We start from the raw sequence: 27,421 nt of genomic DNA, 5'->3' as shown, positions 1-27,421 counted from the left end.
ATGATGCCAAGTTCAATTGATCTCTTATACCAGTACATGACCCACATCCCCCTGTTCCCTGCACGCACTATGCCTATATAAAAGCCTCTTAAATGCCAGTATCGTATCTGCCTCCACCACCACCACCCTTGGCAGTGCATTCCAGGCCCTCATCACTCACTGGGGGTATACTTTTTAAAAACAGCTTGCTCTGCACATCTGCAATAAACTTCCCCCTCTCGTCTTTAAGCAATGCCCTCTCACGTTGGTCATTTCCACCCTGGAAGGTTCTGACTGTCCGCCCTATCAATACATCTCATAATTTTAAAAACTTATATCAAGCGGCTTGTACTCGCTAGAATTTAGAAGATTGAGGGGGGATCTTATAGAAACGTACAAAATTCTTAAGGGGTTGGACAGGCTAGATGCAGGAAGTTTGTTCCCGTTGTTGGGGAAGTCCAGAACAAGGGGTCACAGTTTAAGGATAAGGGGGAAATCTTTTAGGACTGAGATGAGGAAAACATTTTTCACACAGAGAGTGGTGAATCTGTGGAATTCTCTGCCACAGAAGGTAGTTGAGGCCACAGTTCATTGGCTATATTTAAGAGGGAGTTAGATGTGGCCCTTGTGGCTAAAGGGATCAGGGGGTATGGAGAGAAGGCAGGTACAGGATACTGAGTTGGATGATCAGCCATGATCATATTGAATGGCGGTGCAGGCTCGAAGGGCCGAATGGCCTACTCCTGCACCTATTTTCTATGTTTCTATCAAGTCTTCCCTCAGCCTTCGACATGCCAGGGAAACCCATCCCAAGTCTGCCCACCCTCTCCCCGAAGCTGAAACCTAATCCAGGCAGCATCCCGATAAACCTCGATAATAGATAATCCCGGTAATAGAGAACGTAAATAATCGGTACAGACAGCACCCATAGTCAGGATCGAACCCGGGTCTCCGGCGCTGCATTTGCTGTAAGGCAACAACTCCACAGCTGTGCCACCATGCCGCTTAATAGGTTTAAGGTGATGGGAAAGGATTTAATAGCATCTGAGTGGCAACGTTTTCACACAAAGGGTGGTGGGTGTATGGAAGGTGTTCAGTTCAGTTTATCGTCACATGTACCGAGGTACAGTGAAAAGCTTTTGTTGCGTGCTATCCAGTGAGCAGAAAGACGATATGTGATACAATCGAGCCGTTTACAGCTGCCAGAGGAGGTAGTTGAGGCTGGGACTATCACAATGTTTTTGACAGGTACATGGATGGGACAGGTTTGGAGGGATATGGGACAGGTTTGGAGGGATATGGGCCAAACGCAGGCAGGTGGCACTAGTGTAGCTGGGACCTGTTGGCCGGTGTGGGCAAGTTGGGCCCAAGGGCCATTTTCCATGCTGTATCACTCTACACTGCCCTGTCCATCACAGATACTGACCTTCCCACCATCAAAGGGGTCTCTAGGAAGCACGATCCTAGGAATTCACTAGAACCAACCTCTCTGGTTCTCACAGGTAGCCAAAAATGCTGGAGAAACTCAGCGGGTGAGGCAGCATCGAGACCCGAAATGTCACCCATTCCGTCGCTCCACAGATGCTGCCTCACCCGCTGAGTTTCTCCAGCATTTTTGTCTGCCTTCGATTTTTCCAGCATCTGCAGTTCCTTCTTGAACACTCTGGTTCTCCCTGTCACTATTGGGAAGAAGACGCAGGAGCCTGGGGAACCATTATGTTCAGGTTCAAGACCAGCTTTCTCCCATCGACCAGCAGCCTCTTGAACCACCCTGCACAATCCTCACCACAACCCTCCCACAGCACCAAGCACCCATGCACTTAGCATTCCAGTGGTTGCATTTTATGCCTTGGTTGATGCACCATCGTGGTCTAGCTTACATACAATGACTGATAATTCATTCTATATTCATTTGTTGTTGCAACTACTGCTCTGTAAGATTTTCACTGTTCCAGTTAATACCCGGTGCTTGTGACACATTGTTGATCGAGCAAACATGGCTCCGTCCTGGGGGCAGAGTTGGATTCATGGGAGGTGGTCTTGGAGGGGAGGATGCTCCTCAACCTGCGGAGCATCCTGGACAATACAGCTCACCCCCTCCGTGACCCACTGGTCAACCTGAGGAGCACCTTCAGCAACAGGAAATCTTTTAGGACCGAGATGAGGAAAACATTTTTCACACAGAGTGGTGAATCTCTGGAATTCTCTGCCACAGAAGGTAGTTGAGGCCAGTTCATTGGCTATATTTAAGAGGGAGTTAGATGTGGCCCTTGTGGCTAAAGGGATCGGGGGGTATGGAGAGAAGGCAGGTACAGGATACTGAGTTGGATGATCAGCCATGATCATATTGAATGGCGGTGCAGGCTCGAAGGGCCGAATGGCCTACTCCTGCACCTATTTTCTATGTCTCTAAGTGTGGTAAACACACGCACACCTCCACATTTAGGGACAGTTTCTTGTCCGAGTAATCGGGCAACTGAACCATCCTATCACCAAGCCAGCACCGCCACTCAATGTGATCATGGCTGATCATCCACAATCAGTACCCCGTTCCTACCTTCCCCCCATATCCCCTGACTCCGCTATCTTTAAGAGCCCTATCTAGCTCTCTCTTGAAAGTATCCAGAGAACCGAGGCAGAGAATTCCACAGACTCACAACTCTCTGTGGGGGAAAATGTGTTTCCTCATCTTCGTTCTAAATGGCTTACCCCTTATTCTTAAACTGTGGCCCCTGGCTCAGGGGGCATGGAGAGAAGGCAGGTACAGGATACTGAGTTGGATGATCAGCCATGATCATATTGAATGGCGGTGCAGGCTTGAAGGGCTGAATGGCCTACTCCTGCACTTTCTATGTTTCTATGGTTCTGGACTCCCCAACATCGGGAACATGTTTCCTGCCTCTAGCGTGTCCAAACCCTTAATAATCTTATATGTTTCAATAAGATACCCTCTCATCCTTCTAAACTCCAGCGTATACAAGCCTGAGGACCTGTGGTGGTCCTGACCTCCCACCTACCTCATTGAAGACCCTCGGACTATCTTTAATTGGACATTACTGGGCTTTATCCTGCATCTGTACACTGTGTAGTCTTTCCGCTGACTAGATAGGCCGCAACAAAAAAGCTTTTCTCTGTACTTCGGTCCCATGTTACAGTAAACTAAACTAAAATGTTATCTCTGGAACTGATGAGCTACAATGCTGTGAACTATGTTACACTCTGCATCTTCTCCTCTGCTCTACCTATTGTACTTGAGTTAGACTTGTTTGTATTGATGTGTAGTGTTATCTGGTCTGTTTGGGTTGCATGCTAAACAAAGCTTTTCCGTGTACTTGGGTACACGCGACTGTCATAAGCCTTGAACAAAGTTTTGCTTTGGCCACGATTCTGTGAATGGCGTAACTCAGCGTGGACGGCAGTGTCTGACTTTCCTTCTCCCCCCCCCCCCCCCCCCCCCCTCCCTGCTGTGACTAGCTCAGCCGCAACGTGAAGGTGGTGCAAGTCAGCCCCTCGACCAAGCTGCGGAGCCGGCTGTTGGTGACTCTGCAGGACAAGAGCAGCCTGATTATTGACCAGGCTCCCAGCCACGATGCTCTGCTGCTGAAGGAATACTTGGAGGAGCTGAACCCCACCCGTGAGTGCTGTGTTCGTAGAAACTGAAAAATTGGTGCAGGGATCGGTCCTTGGAGCCAGCACCGCCATTCAAGAGAGAGCTAGATAGCTCTCTTAAAGATAGCGGAGTCAGGGGATATGGGGAGAAGGTAGGAACGGGGTACTGATTGGGGATGATCAGCCATGATCACATTGAATGGCATTGTTGGCTCGAAGAGCCAAATGGCCTATTGTCTATTGTCAATATAATCATGGCTGATCATCCAAAATCAGTACCCTGTTCCTACTTTCTCGCCATATCCCTTGATTTCGTTAGCCCTAAGAGCTAAATCTAACTCTCTTGAAAACATCCAGTGAATTGACCTCCACTGCCTTCTGTGGCAGAGAATTCCACAGATTCACAACTTTCTGGGTAGAAAAAGTGTTTCCTCGTCTCAGTCCTAAATGGCCTACCCCTTATTCTTAAACTGTGACCCCTGGTTCTGAACATCGGGAACATTTTTTCTGCACCTAGCCTGTCCAATCCTTTTAAGAGTTTTATGTTTCTTTAAGATATCCTTTCATCCTTCTAAATTCCAGCGTATTGTCTTTCCGCTAACTGGTTAGCACGCAACAAAAACTTTTTGCTGTACCTCGGTTCAAAATGGAACCTGTTATCTGTCAATGCCATGGGCACAGGGGTCAGACAATAGACAATAGGTGCAGGAGTAGGCCATTCGGCCCTTCAAACCAGCATCTCCATTCAATGTGATCATGGCTGATCATCCGCATTCACTACCCCGTTCCTGCCTTCTCCCCATATCCCCTGTCTCCGCTATCTTCAAGAGCCCTATCTAGCTCTCTTTTGACAGCATATAGATAATTGGTCTCCACTGCCTTCTGAGGCAGAGAATTCCACAGACTCACCACTCTCTGTGGGGGGAAAAAGTGTTTCCTCGTCTCAGTTCTAAACGACTTACCCCTTATTCTTAAACTGTGGCCCCCGGTTCTGGCCTCCCCCAACATCGGGACCATGTTTCCTGCCTCTAGCGTGTCCAGACCCTTAATGATCTTATATGTCTCAATAAGATATCCTCTCATCCTCCTAAATTCCTAAATTGCACCTGCCGGGGCTCTGAGTGCCCAGTGAATCCTATCTCTTCCCCCCCCACCACACCCATGGTTAAATCTGGGGGGGTGGGTGGGTGGTGTTGCCGGGACCGCTGGTGGTCCACAGCCCCCTCCTCACCAGGTGGGGGGAGACGGTTTAGTCGCCGACTATCCGACCATGGAGCAGGTAGCACGGGATTACATGATACCCGTGGCGGGGGGAACTCCCCCGAACCTGACCTTTGAAACCTTTAAATATCTTTTGGAAATGGAGGTAAATTACTTTGTCCCTGTCAGCTCTGAAACTCTTTAAAAAAAAAAAAAATGTTCAATCAGCAAGATTAATAAAGGTTTCCCTTTTGAAATTTATATATGGTATTTGTTGTGATAGTTTAGACTTTGAGGTGTCTTCTACTTAGTACAGTTTTAATTACTTTATTCCAACTTGTTTTCCGGATCTTGGAGATATGTTGTATCTCCCTTTTAAAAATATTGGCATAAAAGTTTAGCTATTTGTCAGCCCAGTGGCAATAAACTGTTTTGCAATGATTCATGTTTAAGATGCTGGAAAAATCGAAGGTCGACAAAAATGCTGGAGAAACTCAGTGGGTGAGGCAGCATCTATAGGGTGACGTTTCGGGTCGAGACCCTTCTTCAGACTGAAGAAGGGTCTCGACCCAAAACGTCACGTATTCCTTCGCTCCATAGATGCTGCCTCACCCGCTGAGTTTCTCCAGCAGTTTTGTCTACCTGCAATGATTCATGCATCTGTTATCGTTTTCACGGACAGGAAGATTGGTTACAATCCATCTGGATGAGGAATGAGCTAGATTGTTATCCCATTGCAGACAGTGTGGTTCCCACCTTGGTGTCCAACTTTGTTCCAGTGAGTTATATTATTCCGTGCAACTGTTATTACAATGTTTGAGTTCTGTCTGATGTACACAACTCCTTTTCAGGAGTAAAGACTCATCAAGGATCCAGCAACTTTGGGCCAAAGTTAGGAAACCGGGTGATGTCAAAAGAATCTCACCGTCAGCTGTCTAATATAGAGAATCAGGTGGGTGACTGTTGCCTGATGGCGTGACTTTCAGGTGTTCTTCCAGCCTCTCAATCCAAGGCAGTGGGTGCTTTATAACTCCGTTCTTTACCACTTACATTGGTCTTACATTAAACATGGAACATTGCAGCACAGGAATAGGGGGTAAGGGGTTTAGAACGGAGATGAGGAAACACTCTTTCGCACAGAGTTGTGAGCCTGTGGAATTCTCTGCCTCAGAGGGCCGGCGGAGTCTGGTTCTCTGGATACTTTCAAGAGAGCTCTTGAAGATAGTGGAGTCAGGGGATATGGGGAGAAGGCAGAAACAGGGTACTGATTGGGGATGATCAGCCATGATCATATTGAATGGTGGTGCTGGCTCGACGGGCCGAATGGCCTACTCCTGCACCTATTGTCCATTGAATGGGCTTGTTGGCCCACATTATTAGTGTTGAACATTATAGCAACTTAAGGGAGTGTCAGGGGTTATGGGGAGAAGGCAGGTGAATGGGCTTAGGAGGGAGAGATGTGCCATGATTGAATTGCGGAGCAAACATGATGGGGTGTATTCTGCTCCTATCACTTATGAACTGATCTCCCGTAGAAATAAAGAACAGCAGATGCTGGTTTATGCCAAAGATAGATACAAAGTACTGGAATAACTCAGTGGGTCAGGCATCATCTCCGGAGAAAAAGGATGGGTGACATTTCGGGTTGGAACCTTCAGACTGAAGGGGAGAGAAGCTGGAGGCCGGGTTCAGCCACAAATAACCTTGGGCAGGGTGTTGCATGGTAAGGCTAGGGAAACCAAGGGGAGAACTGTAGAATTGGTAAAAACGTTTACCAAGTGGAGAACTTTGGAACATATGCTCGTACATGATCCACATCTCTCTATGCCCAGCATTCCCAGGTGTCTATTTCAAACCCTCTTAAACGCCACTATCGTATCTGTCTCCACCACTACCCATGAGTGGGTCAAGGAAAGAGCATTCACGTCGCGGCCCTGTTTCCACCAATCTTTCGCCAAGCAGCGCAAGACGCCATTGTATGCAGATGCCGAGAAGACTCGATCTTCTTATCGAGTCCACACATAAGATTAGAAGTTGTTCAGCCAGAGCTGGACACACTTCTCGGCATCTGCACAATGGTGTCTGTCTTGTCGCTCCTTGTGGGTGGTGGTGGAAAGATGGATGGAAATGGGGCCGCGACGTGAACGCTCACTCCTTGACCCCTGTGGATTCGATAAGAAGAAGACTCCCCCTGACAATACGTTCCAGGCCCACATCACTCTGAAACCTTGCCCCGCACATCTCCATTAAACTTTTCCCCTCGCACTTTCTAGCTGTGTTCTCTAGTGTTGGACATTTCTACTCTGGGAAAGGTTCAGACTGTCAGCCCTATCAATGCCTGTTATGTTTTTTATATACTCCTGCTGTCTCCCCTCAATCTTTGCTCCAATGTATACAGTCCAAGTGCACCCCACTTCTCCTTACGGCCGAAACCCTCTAATAGAGGCAATATGTTCAGCAGAGATATTGTGGGCCGAAGGGCCCGTTTTTGTACTCTTACTGTTCTGTGAGATGAAAACTTGTGAATACTGGAATCTACTATTCGCCCCTTAGAGATGCTTGAAATGAAACGAGGAACTGCAGATGATGGTTTACATTTTAAAAGGCACAAAGTGCTGGAGTAACTCAGCGGGTCAAGCAGCATCTGTGGAGAACATGGATAGGTGACGTTTCAGGTCGGGATCCTATTGTGGAGCAGGTCATTTGGTCCCTGAGAGATCCTCCTCATTTGATGATTGATTCAGGCTAGGACTTTTTTACTTGGAGCGTAGAAGGCTGAGGCATGATCTTGTAGAGGTGTGTAAAATCATGAGAGGAATAGATAAGGTAAATGCGCAGTCTTTTACCCAGGATGGGGGAATCAAGTACCAGACGACATGGATTTATGGCGCGGGGACCTGAGGGGCAATGTTTTTACACAATGGGTTGAAGGTAAATGGAACGAACTGCTGAAGGCGTTAGTTGAGGCAGGTACTATCACAGCGTTTAAAAAACATTTGGACGGCTACATGGATGGGATAGGGATATGGGCCAAATGCAGGCAGGTGGAGCGTAGTGTCGTTGGCCTGGATAGAGTGGATGTGGAGAGGATGTTTCCGCTAGTGGGAGTTTAGGACCAGAGGACACTGCCTCAGAATGAAAGGACGTTCCTTTAGGCCGGAGATGAGGAATTTCTTTAGTCGGAGGGTAATGAATCTGGAATTAATTGCCATAAACGGCTGTGGAGGCCAAGCCAAATATATATTTAAGGCAGAGATGGACAGATTTTTGATTAGCATGGGTGTCAAGGGTTACGAGGGGAAGGCAGGAGAATGGGGTTAAGTGGGAGAGATAGATCAACCATGATTGAATGGCGGATAGACATGATGGGCTGAATGGCCTAACCCTGCTCTTGGAACTTATGAATTTATGTAGATGGGGTATGTTGGTCAGCACGGGCAAGTTGTGCCTCATGGCCTTTATTCACGGTGTTGTTCCTGCATGATTGTTCCTGCATTTGTCGATTGTGCTTTCTTCCTCGAAACTCATGTTTGTGGTTCACAATGATTCTTCCAGACACCGTGTCGACGGGATGAGACTCCAAACCGGAAAACCACCAGCACTCCCGGTCGATCAAGTCTTCAACATGGCTCTCGAGCTCTACAAGCAAGCAGCGCCCCAGGCAGCAGGATGGGGACCGCTTCTCACGCGCTGCCCAGAGCAATCAAGTCGGAGAACCGGTCAGCAGTTTTTTGTTTAGTTTAGAGATACGGTGTGGAGAAGGGGCCCTTCGGCCCACTGAGTCTGCACTGACCAGCGATTCCTGCACATTAACGTTATCCTACACACACAGCGGACAATAGACAATAGGTGCAGGAGTAGACCATTCGGCCCTTCAAGCCAGCACCGCCATTCAATGTGATCATGGCTGATCATCACCAATCAGTACCCCGTTCCTGCCTTCTCCCCATATCCCCTGATTCCGCTATTTTTAAGAGCCCTATCGAGCTCTCTCTTGAAAGCAATGGTAAACTTGCATATGAATCCTGACATGTAACATTTGCCCAATGCAGCAGCTTCTAAAATCAAGACTCTTATGCAAGCTGGCGATTTGCTGTATGTAGTTCCTGGCATCTTCCTTCTGAGCATTTGACGGAGAATCAGCAGAATGTTATCGGAACTCCAGAACATAGATTAGGGGTTGTGAGCTTGAAGGTTATTGGATCAGGTTGGGAGAAACATCTTCAGTTTGAGAAGCCTGGAACAAGGCGACAACTTCTTGATCAGAGACGGGCCATTCAGGAATGGCCCACTGTTCTCAAGCCATTCGCAGTTAATTATATTTTTTAATTTATGATTCGCCTCCAAATGTTGTGTGTATGTATCATAGGTAGACAAAAGTGCTGAAGAAACTCAGAGGGTGAGGCAGCATCTATGGAGCGAAGGAATAGGTGATTTTGCGGTTCGAGACCCTTCTTCAGACTGATGGGTGCGGGAAGAAGAAAGGAGGAGGTGGAGGCTGTGGGGGAGCTGGGAAGGGGAGGGGAAGGAGGGAGAAAGCAAGGACTACCTGAAATTGGAGAAGTCAATGTTCATACCGCTGGGGTGTTAACTACCCAAGTGAAATATGAGGTGCTGCTCCTCCAATATGCGATCGGACTTTACCACTGGGGTGTAAACTGCCCAAGCGAAATATGTGTATGTGCCATCGTCATTAACATCTCTGGTTTATTTATCCTGTCACTATTGTTATTAAAGTAGTGAGAAGAGAAAGAGGATGCTTTCCCCAGACCTGGAGCTGACTGAAGATTATCCCAAAGAGAACGATTCTTCCAGGTTAGTGTTGAACAAAGAACTGCAGACGCTGGAAAAATCGAAGGTAGACAAAAATGCTGGAGAAACTCAGCGGGTGAGGCAGCATCTATGGAGCAAAGGAATAGGTGATGTTTCGGGTCGAGACCCTTCTTCAGACCGTTCTTCCGGTTAGTATCAGCGGAAACTCTGGAGGTACATGGACATGGAAGGAATAGGGTGGATGCACTGAGTCTTTTACCCAGTATAATTTAGAGATACAGCACAGAAACAGGGCCTTTCGGCCCACCGAGTCTGAGCTGACCAGCGATCCCCGCACACTAGCACTTGGGACAATTTACAATTTTACCGAAGCCAAATTAACCTACAAACCTGCACGTCTTTGGGGTGTGGGAAGAAACCGGAGCAGCCGGAGAAAACCCACGCAGGTCACAGGGAGAACGTACAAACTCCGTACAGACAGCGCCCGTAATCAGGTAGAGTTGCTGCCTTGCAGCGCCAGCGATCTGGGTTTGATCCTGACTATGGGTGCTGTCTGTGCAGAGTTTGTACGTTCTCCCTGTGACTGCTTGGGTTTTCCCCGGGTGCCCCAGCTTCCTTCCACTTTCCAAAACTGTGCAGGTTTTTTATGTTAATTGGCCCTCTGTAAATTGTGTAGGATAGAGCTACTATAGAGGATCATTGGTCGGCCGAAGGGTTTGATTCCACGCTGTACTTCTAACTAAAACTAACGAGACTGGAATGGTACTAAGTTCGAGCCAAATGCATTGAGTGTTTTAGACTGGCTGGTAAAGAGCTAGAGGGAAAGGAAGTGAGTCGAGAGAGGACTGGAACACAAACACAGGGATGTAATGCTGAGGCTCTATAAGGCGCTGGTCAGGCCACATTTGGAGTATTGTGAGCAGTTTTGGGCCCCACATCTGAGGAAGGATATGCTGGCTCTGGAGAGGGTCCAGAGTAGGTTTACAAGAATGATCCCAGGAATTAGTGGGTTAACATATGATGAGCGTTTGACGGCACTGGTCCTGTACTCGCTGGAGTTTAGAAGAATGAGGGGGGGGACCTCATTGAAACTTACAGAATAGTGAAAGGCCCAGATAGAGTGGATGTGGAGAGGATGTTTCCTCTAGTGGGAGAGTCAAGAACCAGAGGGCACAGCCTCAGAATTAAAGGATGTTCCTTTAGGAAAGAGATAAGGAGGAATTTTGTTAGTCAGAGAGTGGTGAATCTGTGGAATTCTTTGCCACAGACGGCTGTGGAGGCCACAAGTCAATGGATACATTTAAGGCAGAGATAGATAGATTCTTGATTAGTACGGGTGTCGGGGGTTATGGGGAGAAGACGGGAGAATGGGATTGAGAGGGAAAGATAGATCAGCCATGATTGAATGGCGGAGTAGACTTCATGGGCTGAATGGCCTAATCCTGCTCCGATCGCTTCTGAACTCAAAAGGTGGTCGACGGTTGGCAGTAAGCAGTGTCCAAGGAGTAAATGCTTTGGGTGATTAGGAAGGACTAACGTGGGTATATTAAACATGGATTTTTTTACAGACCTAAATCTTCTATTGTTCTAGCAATAACAAGGCCACAGGCGATTCTGCTCGTAAATTCCTGAGCAGCTGCCGTGACAAGCAAGTCAGCCTGAAGCAGGCTGAGGAGAACAGGAATTCTGGTAGGTTACTTCTTCTTTACAAACACATCTTGAAATTGGTCCATGACATCTTCATTGTGAGCTGTCCCATTCCTATCATTTCTAAGGGTGAGTGAGCAAGATTCCTGTGGTTCTGAGAAATCCTACATTACTGAGAAAAATTCAATTTGTTCCCGCTGCTGCTTATTGCTCAAGAAGTAAGTCCTGTCCCACTTACGCGATTATTTCCGTCGACTTGCTGGCAACCGTCATAGTTGCAGCACGTTGCCGAAAATTTTCAACGTGTTGAAAATCCAGCGGCGGCCAGAAAAAGGTATGACTCTTTGGGCGGCTACTCACGACCAAACAGGCGTTACCCCGCGACATGTCGCCCAAAGAGTCGTACCGTTTTCTGGTCGCCGCTGGATTTTCAGCGACCTGCTGTGACTGACAGCAAGTCGTCCAAAAAAATCGCATAAGTGGGACAGGCCCTTTAGGGCTAACTCAGGAAAAATAAAAGTAAAAAAGCAGATACTATCACAACGTTTATGAAACATTTATACAGGTACATAGATTGGATAGGTGTAGAGAGATGGCCAAATGTAACTCAGCGGGTCAGGCAGCATCTCTGGAGAAAAGGAATAGGTGACGTTTTGGGTCGGAACCCTTCGATAGAGGTGGGGTGGGGTGGAAACTGGAGTCGGGAACAAGCTAGATCAAATCGGAGCTGGCAACGGATGGCCTCGGGGAGGGTGGAGTCCACAATGGCCCCTTGTTGGTTGGGGGGTTGGGGGGTGGGGGGGTTGGGAGATTGCAACCCTCACGTGGTCCGCTCTGTTTCGACGAATGCAATCAACCCGGCGTGCACAATCAAATAAGATCAAATAGAACAAGTTGTCCTACAACTTTAGGCTGTGCACGCCACACGCAAGAAGAAGAAGTTGGATGGGGAAGACGAAAGATACAAGCATGTGCCTCCATTGACTTTAAACGTTGACTCGTTCTCTACAGATGCTGCCTGACCAGCTGAACATTACCAACATTGTTCGTTTCTCTGTTCAAATAGATACTGTACTGATCATAAGTGATAGGAGCAGAATTAAGCCATTCAGCCCTTCAAGTCTACTCTGCCATTCAATCATGGCAGATGTATCTTGCCCTCCTAACCCCATTCTCCTGCCTTCTCCCCACGACCCCTGGCACCCGTACTAATCAAGAATCTATCTCTGCCATAAAAATATCCATTGACTTGGCCTCCGCAGCCTTCTGTGGCAATGAGTTCCACAGATTCACCACTAAAGATGAATGAATGAATGAGTTTATTAGCCAAGTATTCACATACAAGGAATTTGCCATGGTGCTCCACTCGCAAGTGACAACATGACATACAGTAAACAATTAAGAATAAAACATTAAACATTAATAATAAAACGTTACTGATTAAACATGTGAATTAAATAAAATACCAGAGCAAAAGGAGGCTACAGATTTTTGGTTATTGAGTAGAGCTACTTCTCGTTGGGGAAAAAAGCTGTTTTTATGTCTGGCTGTGGCGGCTTTGACAGTCCGGAGTCGCCTTCCAGAGGGAAGTGATTCAAAGAGTTTGTGGCCAGGGTGAGAGGGGTCAGAGATGATCTTACCCGCTCGCTTCCTGGCCCTTGCAGTGTACAGTTCATCAATGAAGGGAAGGTTGCAGCCAATAACCTTCTCAGCTGCAGGTCCAGCAGGCAGTGCAGAAAGCGAATGGCATGTTGGCCTTCATAACAAGAGGAGTTGAGTATAGGAGCAAAGAGGTCCTTCTGCAGTTGTACAGGACCCTAGTGAGACCACACCTGGAGTATTGTGTGCAGTTTTGGTCTCCAAATTTGATGGACATTCTTGCTATTGAGCGAGTGCAGCGTAGGTTTACAAGCTTATTTCCCGGGATGGCGGGACTGTCATATGCTGAGAGAATGGAGTGGCTGGGCTTGTACACTCTGGAATCTAGGATGATAAAAGGGCCTTTTCACGGGGCGAGTTGACGCAAGATGTCACCAGAGTGAAGAGGTCGTGGTCCAGCACGAGTCTCGCACGATATAACGGCAGTAGATAAAGAGTTCCCACGGTACTCGGCATTTATGTTATTCGTGCGAGTGACTTGGCCGTTTCCCGAGCTGTCGCGTTAAATCTTGAATGAACATCGTGAACTACACGTGACACAAATGATGTAACTTTTTTTTTCACACACTATATATATCCTCCCTTGGTTGAATCGGCTCATTTGGAGACATGCCTTTACGAAATAATTTCGAGTACAGGATGTTGTTTTTTTTCATTGACGCGCTGCATGCAGCTGCCCACTATGTGCATCGAAAACGCTTGCTTGAAGGCAGAAGGGAGAGATTAATTAAAAAGAGAATTAAGAGGAAGTCTCACTGGGTGAAGCCCATCTTTCAACGGAGAGCTCAATTTGGACAATATGAGCAACTGCTTAATGTGCTGTGCGAAGAGGATACAAGTGCATTCAAAAACTTTGTCAGAATTTCACCCGAGCTCTTTAATGAGTTAAAGAATAATTTGGGACCTCTGCTGAAGAAGACTGACACTGTAATGAGAAAAGCACTGGAACCAGGGTTGCGCATAGCAATCACCCTCCGCTACTTGGCCTCAGGCGATTCTTAATACTGCGACTTTTTTACTTTGCAGCTGCAGGGCAGACAGACAGACTTATAAGAGAAGTTTAAGTTAACTGCAAACACAGCACTTTTACATCAATAGCAATGTATGTTTTTAAATCTTGGATAACATTAAATGGTTCTCCTCTTGATGAACTTATATATCGTTATATAAACTCACATGAGCACTCGGGAAACTCGGCAGCCTTCGTCTCCAGCAGGTTCCTTTTTCTCTCCCTGTTTCTATAATCCTCTCTGGATTTATCGTACAGAATCTCGTTAAATTGGAACCATTCTACAAGTTCCCCCTCTTGTTCCCTGGTGAAGTTATATGACTTTACCTTCTGCCATCTTCCCTTTACGTCTGTAGAGGCTATTCCTACAACGGCTACTGGGGAGGCAATCTGAATTGCACCTTGCTCACCCTCTCCCTGCTCCAAGGAGCCCACAGGCAGTGTTATCTGTGGCATCTCCTGTTGCCTCTCCACCTGTCTCTCTTGCTGCGTCTCCTCCTCATTCTCCTGCATGGCAAAAACATCTCTGACCCGCTTTACCCCCTTCCTTTGAGATTTTCTGGGAGCCATCTCTGCAAGTGTTCCTGTTAAAAAGATTATCCAACAATGACAATTAGGTGGGACGTCCTCGAAGGACACATGTTCCCATGTGTCCTTTTGAGACCACCTTTTTTAGTCACCCTCTGTCCCCTCTGTCCAGCTTCCGGGTTTACCGTTCGCAGGAGTTCCCACGCGCTATATCTCTAAAATCTGAAGTTATGTAATGTCTAAAGGAACTGCAGACGCTGGTTAATGCTGGTTAATATGCACAGAAGGACACAAAATGTTGGTGTAACTCAGCAGGTAAGTCAGATCTGGGAAGAAAAGCATAAAAAGCTGGAGTAAGTCAGCGGGTCAGGCATCATCTCTGGAGAAAAAGAATAGGTGACGATTCGAATCGGAGCCCTTCTTCAGACATCCTAATCGGAATTGAGTCTGAAGATGTGTCTCGTCCCGAAACATCAGCTTTTTTTCTCCAGAGATGCTGCTTGACTCGCTGAGTTACTCCAGCTTTTTGTGTCTGTCTTCGGTTTAAACCAGCATGTGCAGTTCACTCCTTACACGGGTCTCTGTACAACATTGATTGGTAGCGTTCCGGACCCCTGGACCCGAGGACTCCGACCTGTATCTCTCAAAGAAGTACATGTGAAAAATATCTCACGGACCATAAAAATGCGTAACCTTTCAGTAAAGTCCCTTTTAAAGTCCCTTTTAAAGATTATAGTTATTTTCTTGAATCTCATTAACATAACTCATGAATAAGTTGATGTCCATATGCGGATGTAAATCTTTATTTTTATTTATTTTTTAAATTCAATCCCACTGAAGATAATTTTTAATCACCTTCTGTCCCCTCTGTCCAGCTTCCGGGTTCACCGTTCGCAGGAGTTCCCACGGTACCCGCAAGAGTTATTACGGATATCGCACGGATATCGCACTGGCCACTACGTTCATATAATGTTGCAATACTCAACCACAAGTGTACAAGTCACTCTTGGAGAAATTCAAACTTTCTTGAATTTTCTCCCGAGTGACCAAGTTACACGATGACCTGCCGTTAGCGCTACGGTGGTCCACGGTGGTCCACGAATGCCGTACTGTTATCGCACGAGGTTCCCACGATGTTGAACTCTGGTTAACTCTTGCGTCAAGTCGCCCCGTGTAAAAGCCGCATTAGGGATCTTATTGAAACATATAAGATTATTAAGGGCTTGGACACGCTAGAGGCAGGAAACATGTTCCGAATGTTGGGGGAGTCCAGAACCAGGGGCCACAGTTTAAGAATAAGGAGTAAGCCATTTAGAACGGAGACGAGGAAACACTTTTTCACCCAGAGAGTGGTAAGTCTGTGGAATTCTCTGCCTCCGATAGCAGTGGAGGCTGGTTCTCTGGATACTTCCAAGAGAGAGATAGATAGGGCATTTAAAGATAGCAGAGTCAGGGGATATGGGGAAAAGGCAGGAATGGGGTACTGATTGTGTATGATCAGCCATGATCACATTGAATGGCGGTGCTGGCTCGAAGGGCCGAATGGCCTACGCCTGCACCTATTGTCCATTGTCTAAAGATGACTGGAGTGGGGTTTGGGTTGGTTGGGGGGGAGATGTTGAGAACACCTATTGTCTCCTCATAATGGTTTGCCATTCTTCAGATTCTAAAGCTGTAGTCCGTGTTGGAGGTGAAGAGCCAAACTCTGCACTTTAACACTTCTCCTACTCTTTGCAGGTGTGATGCCACTCCAGTCCTTTTATGGAACCAGATCATCTTCCAAGGATTATTCCCCAGGGAACTCCTTTTTGGACAGGTGAGTCTTTAAGAAGGAACTGCAGATGCTGGAAAATCAAAGGTAGACAAAAATGCTGGAGAAACTCAGTAGGTGAGACAGCGTCTACGGAGCGAAGGAAATAGGCAACGTTTCGGGACAAAACGTTGCCTATTTCCTTCGCTCTATAGACGCTGCCTCACCCGCTGAGTTTCTCCAGCCTAGGTGCGAAGTTCTGCCACTTGCGTCCCATCTGCATTTCCCATTTTCCGCTTTGCTCTGTTGCCACTGGGTTTAGCGAAGAGGCTGTAGCCATGGTCATAGAGTCATACAGTGTGGAATCTGGCTCTTCGGCCCATCTCGCCCACGCCGTCCCATGTGTCCCATCTACACTAGTCTCACCTGCCTGCGTTTGGCCCATATCCCCCCCAAACATACCCTATCCATGTACCTATCCAAATGTTATTTAAATGTTGTGATAGTACCTGCCTCAACTAACTTTTCCAGCAGCTCATTCCATATAGCCACCAAAAAAATAAAATTGCCCCTTGCGTTCCTATTAAATCTTTCTTCTCCCCCCCCCCCCCCCCCTCCCTCTCACCTTCAACCTATGCCCTTGGGTTCTTGATTCTTTTACTCTGGTAATAAGACTGTGAATTCACCCTATCTATTCCTCTCATGACCTTACATAGCTTGGCAAGATCACCCCTCATTGAGGCCTCCTGCGCTCCAAGGAGAAAGTCCTTGCCTGCTCAACCTCTCCCTCCTTATAGCTCAGACCCTCGAGTTCCTGGCAACATCCTCGTAAATCTTTCCTGCTCATTAATCTTCTTTCCATGGGTAAAACTGCATCGCTAGTTTTCTGGATGCTAAATGTGTTTTATCTGAAGCTGTTGTCGATGAATAACCTGTAAATGCTAGTTTATACAAGATCCTGGCCAGAAAGTGTGTGGTGGGCAAAATGTATAATGTCTGTGTTGGATTTTTTTAGTTTAGTTTCGAGATTCAGGGCAGAAGCATTGGAAACACCGAATCTGTGCCGACTAGCGATCCCCATACACCGTACACCAACACGGTCCTGCGCAGTCGGGACAATGTACAACCTTTACCAAAACCAATTAACCTACAAACCTGTGTGTCTTTGGAATGTGGGAGGAAACCGGAGCACCCAGTGAGAACTTGTGGGGAGAACGTGCAAACTCCGTACAGACAGGGTCCCTAGTCGGGATGGAACCCGGGTTTCTGGCGCCGTGAGGCAGCAACTCTGCCGCCTTGCTGCCCCTGAAATGTCTGGTGCTCCACCGACAGCCTCCCAGGCTGTTTTCCCCGCTCGTGTTTGTGACCATCACTTTCTACAGCAATGTGGTGACCATGGTCCGGAACCATGGGCTACAGTTTAAGAATAAGGGGTAAGCCGTTTAGAACGGAGACAAGGAAACACTTTTTCTCACAGAGAGTTAGTTGTGAGTCTGTGCAATTCTCTGCCTCAGAGGGCGGTGGAGGCCGGTTCTCTGGATGCTTTCAAGAGAGAGTTAGATAGGGCTCTTAAAGATAGTGGAGTCGGGGGATATGGGGAGAAGGCAGGAACGGGATACTGATTGTGGATGATCAGCCATGATCACATTGAATGGCGGTGCTGGCTCGAAGGGCCAAATGGCCTCCTCCTGCACCTATTGTCTATTTTCTAATGGTATTAGTCCAAATCCTATCTCCATTGAAGTTTAATCTGAAATCGCAAAATTTGAGAGGTGATATCAACAACGCAACCACGGAAACCGATAAATAAACGTTAATCTGCATTTAAATTGTCCCTTAGAGAATTGAGAGTGTTTAATTGTCATATGTTATGACAATGAAACAATGAAATTCTTGCTTGCTGCTGCGTTACAGGCCAGAAATGCAATAACGCACAGCTAAATCATATAATCATTAAAATACTGTAAATTAATAAGCATAATCCTAGGTAAGCGTAATAGTGCAAAAACCGAAGTCTGTAGTGCAACTAATGGGCCTGTCCCACTTAGGCCATTTTTTGGGGCGACTGCCGCAAAATTTTCAACATTTGGCGACAGTGGCGACAATTTATGCTGTTGTACGTTGACGTTGGGGTTATCGTAGGTGAATTCCATTAAAACTAGTCCCTGGCAGTCGCCTAAGTGGGACAGACTCATAAAAACACAGTCCATAGAAGGTCACAGTTGCTGACGTTAGTGTTGCCACCAGGTCAGAAATGATAGGAGAAGAATTAGGCCATTCGCCCCATCAAGGCTACTCCACCATTCAATCATGACTGATCTATCTCTCCCTCCTAGCCTTTCTCCTGCCTTCTCCCCATAACCTCTGACACCTGCACTAATTAAGAATCTATGTATCTCTGTCACAAAAATATTCACTGACTTGACCTCCACAGCCGTCTGTGGCAAAGAATTCCGCAGATTCACCACCCTCTGACTAAAGAAATTCCTCCTCATCTCCTTCCTAAAGGAACGTCCTTTAATTCTGAGGCTATAACCTCTGGTCCTAGACTCTCCCACTAGTGGAAACATCCTCTCCACATCCACTCTATCCAGGCCTTTCCTTATTCTGTACGTTTCAATGAGGTTCCCCCCCCCCCCCCCCTCATTTTTCTGAACTCCAGCGAGTACAGGCCCAGTGCTGACAAAAGCTCATCATAGGTTAATCTACTCATTCCTGGGATCATTCTTGTAAACCTCCTCTGGACCCTCTCCAGAGCCAGCACATCTTTCCTCGGATATGGTGCCCAAAATTGTGTTGCGTTCAAGAGCCTGAGGGTTGTTGGGGAAATAACTGTTCTTGAACCTGGAGTTTATGGTAACGGTTCTTGAACCTGGAGGCCATTGTGGTGTTTATGTGCGTGTGTGTGTATATATAAACACACTAAACTTTTTTCTCGTGTATTACATTGTTTGCAGTGTACTATGTTTACCTATTCTGTTGTGCTGCTGCAAGTAAGAATTTCATTGTTCTATCTGGGACACATAACAGAAAAACATTGCTAACCCTAGTTAAAGATGTATGGCGGGGACTGTTATGAAAAAAAATCTGGCACCAGCCACAGAAGCAGATCCCCTGATTCCTTTAGCCCTAAGAGCTACATTTAACTCTCTCGTGAATTGGCCTCCACTGCCTTCTGTGGCAGAGAATTCCACAGATTCACTACCCTCTGGGTGAACAAGTTTTTCCGCATCTCAGTCCTAAATGGCCTACCCCTTATTCTTAAACTGTGACCCCCTGGTTCTGGACTCCCCCAACATCTGAAGCATTTTTCTTGCATTTAGCCTATCCAATCCCTTAAGAGTTGTATATGTTTCTCTAAGAACATGGACGAGTTGGGCTGGAAGGCCTGTTTGCATGCTGCGTGACTGTGGTCTAGCACTGCCTCCATTGCATGCGTGTGGAGGGGTGTGAGATTGCAACCTTCACGTGGTCCGCCCTGTTTCGACGAATGCAATCAACCCGCTGTGCACAATCAAATAAGATCAAATAGAACAAGTTGTCCTTCAACTTTAGGCTGTGCACGTCATACGCAAGAAGAAGTCATGTGTGGAGATGGTAGAGCCACAGACGGCTGTGGGGGAAAAGTCAATGAATATTTTAAAGGCAGAGATGGACAGATTCTTGGGTGTCAGGGGTTATGGGGAGAAGGCAGGAGAATGGGGTTGAGAGGGAGAGATAGACCAGCCATGATTGAATTGCGGAGTAGACTTGATGGGCCGAATGGCCCAACACTGCTCTTATAACTCATGAACTTGTGTAGCGGCTAGGATATCAAACTGGGGACCAGAAATATAAGATGAATCCAATAAAAAACATCGTGGAAACTTTTATTTAACATGCAATCCATATCCTGGACTAGTTAACGGCAAAAGGGTGCCCTTAACCTGAAGCTGGTTAAACAAGTGAGGAATAAATGAGCAAAAGAATCTTGGTTTTAGTTGAAGGTACACAAAATTGCTGGGGAAACTCAGCGGGTGCAGCAGCATCTATGGAGCGAAGGAAATAGGCGACGTTTCGGGCCGAAACCCTTCTTCAGACTGATGGGGGGTGGGGGGGGGGAGAAGGAAGGAAAAGGGGAGGAGGAGGAGGAGGAGCCCGAGGGCGGGCGGATGGGAGGGTGGGAGGAGACAGCTAGAGGGTTAAGGAAGGGGAGGAGACAGCAAGGGCTAGCAAAATTGGGAGAATTCAATGTTAATGCCATCCGGACGCAAGGTCCCCAGACGGAATATGAGGTGCTGTTCCTCCAATTTCCGCTGTTGCTCACTCTGGCAATGGAGGAGACCCAGGACAGAGAGGTCGGATTGGGAATGGGAGGGGCAGTTGAAGTGCTGAGCCACCGGGAGTTCAGGTAGGTTATTGCGGACTGAGCGGAGGTGTTCGGTGAAACGATCGCCCAACCGCTTGGTAAAATTGTAAATTGTCCCCTAGTGTATCGAATAGTATTAATGTACGGGGGTCGCAGGTCGGCGTGGTCTCAGTGAACCAAAGAGCCTGTTTCCACCAATTTTGAGTTTGGTGGAAACAGGCTCTTTGGTTCACTGAGACCACGCCGACCTGCGACCCCCGTACATTAATACTATTCGATACACTAGGGGACAATTTACAATTTTACCAAACCAATTTGCTTGGCAAACCACCGCGCCGCCCTTGAATCTTCTTGATAGTTGGAAATAAGAAAGGAATAAAGAGGTGTCATTGAGAAAAGATGAACAGATACACGGCACTGGGAATGAAATGTCTTCCTCTCCGTGCAGAGTCTACGTATTTAATCTGTTTTCCATCGGCAGGTCTGGACACTCGGGTCAGGCCCCCTCGGCCAAGAGGAACCTGGGCTTTCTGCCTCAGCCCACGCCCCAGTCCGTGAAGAAGCTTCGTCCAAACCAAGATTACACGGGATGGAATAGACCCAGACCGCTCCACCCCACACAGCTCCCACAGCTGCTTCAGGGGTAAGCAGCCAGCCGGGCAGCTGCCTGGATCACCACAAGCAGCATCTCTGGAGAAAAAGGATGGGTGGTGTTTCAGTGGAAGTCATTGTCACAGAGACAAATTCTTGATTAGAACGGGTGTCAAGGGTTATGGGGAGAAGGCATTCGGTGAGTTTGCTTTTAGGCGGCACAGCCTTTCGGTTAGTTGGCTTTCAGGCGTCCTGTCCTTTCGGGTTCGTTGGCGTTTCGGCTTCGTATGCTCTCGGTTATTTGTCGTTTCGGCTTTGTTTCCATTCGGCTATTTGGCTTTGACTTCTTTGCTTCGACTTCTCGTCCTTCGGCGCCACGTCCACACACGGTGTCTAGAGTCTGATCAATGGGATTTGTCTGCTTTGGTCGACAGGTTTTCGAACCTCGGCAACACGTGCTACATGAATGCTATCCTGCAGTCCCTGTTCTCACTCCAGTCTCTGGCCATGGATCTACTGAAGCAAGGTATCCCCTGGAAGAAAATCCCAGCAAATGCGCTGCTGAAGTAAGTATTTCAAGTTAGTCATGAAGCTCTTCGGCCCAGCTCCTCCGTGCTAACCAAGATGCCATTAAGCTCTGCATTCATTTGTATTTTCTGAAGCATGAATTAAAATGTTAAAAGTTCACAGATTTGCCCAAACAATGGGCGGCACGGCGCAGCGGTAGAGTTGCTGCCTCACAGCGCCAGGTTCGATCCTGACTAGACTAACGGCGCAGTCCGTATGGGGTTTGTATGTTCTCCCTGTGACTTGCATGGATTTTCTCCAGTTTCATCCCACATTCCTAAGACGAACAGGTTTGTAGGTTAATCAGCTTGGTGTAAAATGTAAATGATCCCCAGTGTGTACGATAGCATTAGTGTACCAGGATTGCTCCTTGGCGCGGACTCGGGCTGTGTATACTCACTCCATCAAGTCTACTCCACCATTCAATCATGGCTGATCTACCTCTCCCTCCTAACCCCATTCTCCTGCCTTCTACCCATAATCCCTGACACCTGTACTAATCAAGAATCTTATCTATCTCTGCCTTAAAAATATCCATTGACTTGGCCTCCACAGACACCTGTGACAATAGACAACAGACAATAGGTGCAGGAGTAGGCCATTCAGCCCTTCGAGCCAGCACCGCCATTCACAGTGATCAAGGCTGATCATCCACATTCAGTACCCCGTTCCTACCTTCTCCCCATATCCCCTGACTCCGCTATCTATAAGAGCCCTATCTAACTTGCTCTTGAAAGCATCCAGAGAATTGGCCTCCACTGCCGTCCGAGGCAGGGAATTCCACAGATTCAACATCTTCTGACTAACTGTTAGGGTTCAAGACCAACAGTTTAGTTTAGAGATACAGTGCGGAGACAGGAAACAAGTATACGAACCCAAGCCAATTAACGTACCGAAGATCACAGCGAAAATCCATGCGGTCACGTTGAGAACGTACAGACTCCACGCTGACAGCACCCATAGTCAGAATCGGACCCGGACCGCCGGCGCTGTGAGGCAGCAACATCTACCGCTCTGCCACCCAACAGTCATTAGTCAAGATCTAATTAAACTAAATTATGCTGCGATATTTTTTGTTTTGCTTAGTTTATTGTCATATGTACCAATTTTTTTTAGTTTTAGTCTAGAGATACAGCAGGGAAACGGGCTCTTCAGCCCACCGAGTCCACGCCGACTAGTGATCCCTGCACACTAACACTCTCCTACACACACTAGGGACAATTTACAATCCTCACCAAGCCAATTAGCCTACAAATCTGGTTGTATTTGGAGTGAGGGAGGAAACTGGAGTTCCCGGAGCAAACCCATGCAGGTCACGGGGAGAACGTGCAAACTCCGTACAGACAGCGCCCGTAGTCAGGATCGAACCCGGGTCTCTGGCGTTGTGAGGCAGCAACTCTACCCGTTGCACCACTGTTGTGGGGAGAGTGTAAACTGCTCGATTGTAATCGTGTATTGTCTTTCCGCCTACTGGTTAACACGCAACAAAAAGCTTTTCACTGCCTCGTTACACGTGACAAGAAACTAAACTGTAACTGGAAGTGTTGCGGGCCAGTGTGACCTCTGACCCTCGTGTGTGTTGACCTTTGGCAGGCGCTTCGCCCATCTCCTGGCCAAGAAGGACAACTGCAGCCCGGAGGTGAAGAAAGAGCTGCTGAAGAAGGTGAAGAGTGCCATCTCGGCCACCGCGGAGAGATTCTCCGGATACGTGCAGAATGTAAGGAGCAGGGCGGTCAGGGTCGGTAGAGCGGGGCTCGTTAACCAGCGGTGTGCTTGCTGTTATTGGTAATCTTGCTCAAGCAACCACAGAGTCACAGAACTCAGCGGGTCAGGCAGCATCTGTGGAGAACATGGATAGGTGACGTTTCACAGAGTGCTGGAGTAACTCAGCGGGTCAGGCATGCAGCATCTGTGGAGAACATGGATAGGTGATGTTTCACAGAGTGCTGGAGTAACTCAGCGGGTCAGGCATGCAGCATCTGTGGAGAACATGGATAGGTGATGTTTCACAGAGTGCTGGAGTAACTCAGCGGGTGCAGCAGCATCTATGGAGCTAAGGAAATAGGCAACGTTTCGGGCCGAAACCCTTCCGGGTTTCGGCCCGAAAGGTTGCCTATTTCCAGAAGGTTCGGCCCGAAACGTTGCCTATTTCCTTAGCTCCATAGATGCTGCTGCACCATAAGTCAGCGGGTCAGGCAGCATCTGTGGAGAACATGGATAGGTGACGTTTCACAGAGTGCTGGAGTAACTCAGCGGGTCAGGCAGCATCTGTGGAGAACATGGATAGGTGACGTTTCACAGAGTGCTGGAGTAACTCAGCGGGTCAGGCAGCATCTGTGGAGAACATGGATAGGTGACGTTTCACAGAGTGCTGGAGTAACTCAGCGGGTCAGGCAGCATGTCTGCAGGACATGGATTGGCCAATTTTTGGGACGGGAACCTTCAGATCCTTCAAAATGCAAGGTGGTGATTACTTTGAATCTGAGGCCAGTGGAGATGCTGCAGTAGATCGGCCTGCCATTAGAGGGGGCTGTTGTGTGCATCGCCAGTGTTGGGCTTGTTGGACACAGAGTGTAGTTTACAGATACAACGTTTAAACAGGCCCACCAAGCCCTCGCCAATCCGCGATCACCCCGCACACTCACACTATCCTATACGCAAGGGGCAATTTACAATTATACCAAGCCAACTAAGCTGCAAACTGGGGGAGTCCAGAACCAGGGGCCACACAGTTTAAGAATAAGGGGTAGGCCATTTAGAACGGAGACGAGGAAACACTTTTTCTCACAGAGAGTGGTGAGTCTGTGGAATTCTCTGCCTCAGAGGGCGGTGGAGGCCGGTTCTCTGGATGTTTCCAAGAGAGAGCTAGATAGGGCTCTTAAAGATAGCGGAGTCAGGGGATATGGGGAGAAGGCAGGAACGGGGTACTGATTGGGGATGATCAGCCATGATCACATTGAATGGCGGTGCTGGCTCGAAGGGCCGAATGGCCTACTCCTGCACCTGTTGTCTATTGTCAAACCTGTACGTCTTTGGAGTATGGGAGGAAACCTGGGGAGAGGAGAGAGAAACCGGAGCAGCCGGAGAAAACCCACAGGGAGTAGGTGCAAACTCCACACTGACAGCACCCGTAGTCAGGATCGAGCCTGAGTCTGTGGCGCAGTAAGGCAGCAGCTCTACTGCTGCGCCGCCGTGCCGCCATCCTGCATCAAGTTTTCTCAAGATCTTAACCCATTCAGGTCAAACTTTTAAAATGGAACCAACCAAAAGAATGTACATTAATATTTCATCTGCAGGTGCAGATACCGGAATAAAATGGTGCTCACTGTTTTAAAGTAAGGAGTCCGTTAAGTTAGAGCTCTCAAAGTTAAGTAGTTTTCTCTCAAAGGAGTCACGAGACTTTGGAATTCTCTTCCTCAAAGATGGAGGGAAAAGTCTTTCATCGGTCCTCTTCAATATGGAGCTGGTTCAGTAGCACTGCAACCTGGATTAGAGAGTTGCAGCTACAGGGAGAGGTTGGATACCTTTGGGTTGCTTTCGCTGGAATGTTGGAGGTCGAGGGGCAACTCTACCGCTGCGCCACCGTGCGGCCCCAAGCAATGTTGTTACCTTGTGTAGGAAGGAACTGTAGATGTTGGTTTAAAGATAAACACAAAGTGCTGGAGTAACTCAGCGGGACAGGCAGCGTCTCTGGAGAGAAGGAATGGGTGACGTTTCGGGTCGAGACCCTTCTTCAACCCGGGGGGGCAACCCTGTCTCGACAAGAAGGGTTCTCGAGCCTGAAATGTCACCCATTAGTTGTCCTTGTTTCATATCTCTCTCTCTCCCTCTCTTCACCCCATCTCTACCCTCTCTCACCCATCTCGTCCCTCATCCTCACCCCATCTCGTCCCTCGTCTCATCACCCCATCTCTCCCTCTCTCACCCCATCTCTCCCTCTCTCACCCCATCGCTTCACTTACCCTCTCTCACCCCATCTCTCCCTCTCTCACCCTCTCCTATACTCTCACACCAATCTCTCCTCTCTCTACCCCATCTCTCCCTCTCTCACCCCATCTCTCCCTCTCTCACCCCCATCTCTCCACCCTCTCACCCCATCTCTCCCTCTCTCACCCTATCTCTTCCCTCTCACCCCTCTCTCCTCCTCTCTCTCACCCCCCTCTCTCTCCCTCTCCCCCATCTCTCTCTCTCGCTCATCCTCGTCACGATACCCCTCTGCATACTCTCTCTCAACCCCCTCTCTCACCCTCCTCTCTCCACCTCCATCCCCTCTCCCCTCTCCCTCCCCCCTCTCCCCCCCCCCCCCGACTGACTGACGGTTGCAGGATGCCCACGAGTTCCTGAGCCAGTGCATGGACCAGCTGAAGGAGGACATGGAGAAGCTGAACAAGACGTGGAAGAACGAGCCAGTGGAGGGCGAGGAGGGCCCGGCCGGGCGAGGGGGTGACGAGGACGGAGCGGCCAAAGTCTACGCCTGTCCCATCATCTGTAACGTGGAGTTCGAGGTCCTGCACACCATCGACTGCAAAACGTACGTTGCTCACCACATCTGATCATTGAGTGGAGCAAGGAACTACACACGCTGCATGACATCAACGACACACACAACATGCTGCAGTGTGTCTGTGTGTGTGTATAATTCACATATAATATATATATTTATATACTATAAAATATGATTTTTTAAAATATATTTAATAATATTTATATATATATATGTGTGTGTGTGATGTTTTATTTATATATTTTATAAATATGTATATATATTTTCACTGAAAAAGGGTCTCGACCCGAAACGTCACACATTCCTTCTCTATAGATGCTGCCTCACCCGCTGAGTTTCTCCATCTCTTGAGACCAATTTATTTCCCGCATCAGCCGTCCATGATTGAAGGAGCACAAGCCCACCTGTGAGCAAAAGTGTTTCCTCGTCTCCGTTCTAAATGGCTTGCTCCTTATTCTTAAACTGTGTGGCCCCTGGTTCTGGACTCCCCCAACATCGGGATCATGTTTCCTGCCTCTAGCGTGTCCAAGCCCTTAACAATCTTATATGTTTCTTGCACTAAAACACAGGGCACCATTATCGTATGGAATGATGGGGATCTTTGCAGCATCCGCAGTGCAGATAACTCTCGACACATCGACACAGCTGATAGTGCTGCTGCCTCAGACTCTGCGCCGATCCTGACCTTGGTTTCAGTCCGTGTGGAGTTTCCACATTCTCCCTGTCATCACCTTGGTCTCCTCCAGGTGCTCCCCTGTTGCAAAGACATCAGGGTTTGTAGATTGGTCCAGGAACGCTGAGGCCCTGTACCAGGAGGGACAGAGCCGGCTGCACTTTAGGACAAGGCTCCGCTCCTTCGGTCGGTGGTGGCCAGTGCCATCCTCTTCGCTGCCGCGAGCCGGGGCAGCAGGGTGAAGGCCGCGGACACCAATAGGGCCAACAAACTCATCGAGAAGGCTGGGGGCGGAGTTGGAGTTGGATTCATGGGAGGTTGGTCTTGGAGGGGAGGATGCTCCTCAAACTGCGGAGCATCCTGGACAATACAGCTCACCCCCTCCGTGACACACAATGGTCAACCTGAGGAGCACCTTCAGCAACAGACTGGTTCCACCAAGATGCAGCACAGAACGCCACGGGAGATACTTCTTCCCTGTGGCTATCAAACTGTACAACTCCTCCCCCTTCTGTCGTGGGGTAGACTGATTCTTCCCCCCCCCCCCCCCCCCATGCTCAATCTTTGCACATCCCCAATCCTTT

At 48.1% G+C, this 27,421-nt stretch overlaps 1 protein-coding gene and 1 long non-coding RNA gene across 5 annotated transcripts in view; one reads left to right on the top strand and one right to left on the bottom strand.

Moving 5' to 3' along the window:
• The window catches only part of usp37 (ubiquitin specific peptidase 37), a 65,526-nt gene that overhangs the window by 12,645 nt on the left and 25,460 nt on the right, over positions 1 to 27,421 (top strand). For all 4 annotated transcript variants that reach the window (XM_033024929.1, XM_033024930.1, XM_033024931.1 and 1 more), the window contains exons 3-12: positions 3,454 to 3,613; positions 5,640 to 5,740; positions 8,344 to 8,507; positions 9,526 to 9,603; positions 11,153 to 11,250; positions 16,142 to 16,220; positions 20,984 to 21,145; positions 21,528 to 21,659; positions 23,254 to 23,377; positions 25,986 to 26,191. In XM_033024929.1, coding sequence (XP_032880820.1) covers positions 3,454 to 3,613; positions 5,640 to 5,740; positions 8,344 to 8,507; positions 9,526 to 9,603; positions 11,153 to 11,250; positions 16,142 to 16,220; positions 20,984 to 21,145; positions 21,528 to 21,659; positions 23,254 to 23,377; positions 25,986 to 26,191 — 1,304 coding nt within the window. The remainder of the gene's footprint in view (positions 1 to 3,453; positions 3,614 to 5,639; positions 5,741 to 8,343; positions 8,508 to 9,525; positions 9,604 to 11,152; positions 11,251 to 16,141; positions 16,221 to 20,983; positions 21,146 to 21,527; positions 21,660 to 23,253; positions 23,378 to 25,985; positions 26,192 to 27,421) is intronic.
• Positions 10,270 to 27,345, bottom strand: LOC116975615. The gene is made up of 4 exons (XR_004412676.1): positions 27,335 to 27,345; positions 23,179 to 23,189; positions 18,705 to 18,711; positions 10,270 to 10,293 (listed from the first exon to the last, which is right to left on the bottom strand). It is a non-coding gene; the product is annotated as an uncharacterized LOC116975615 (long non-coding RNA).

The sequence above is a fragment of the Amblyraja radiata genome, chromosome 7 (genome assembly GCF_010909765.2).
Source record: "Amblyraja radiata isolate CabotCenter1 chromosome 7, sAmbRad1.1.pri, whole genome shotgun sequence".
Taxonomy (NCBI): Eukaryota; Metazoa; Chordata; class Chondrichthyes; order Rajiformes; family Rajidae; genus Amblyraja; species Amblyraja radiata.
Note: the sequence above shows the minus strand (reverse complement) of the source record. Positions and strands in the feature narration are given on the sequence as shown.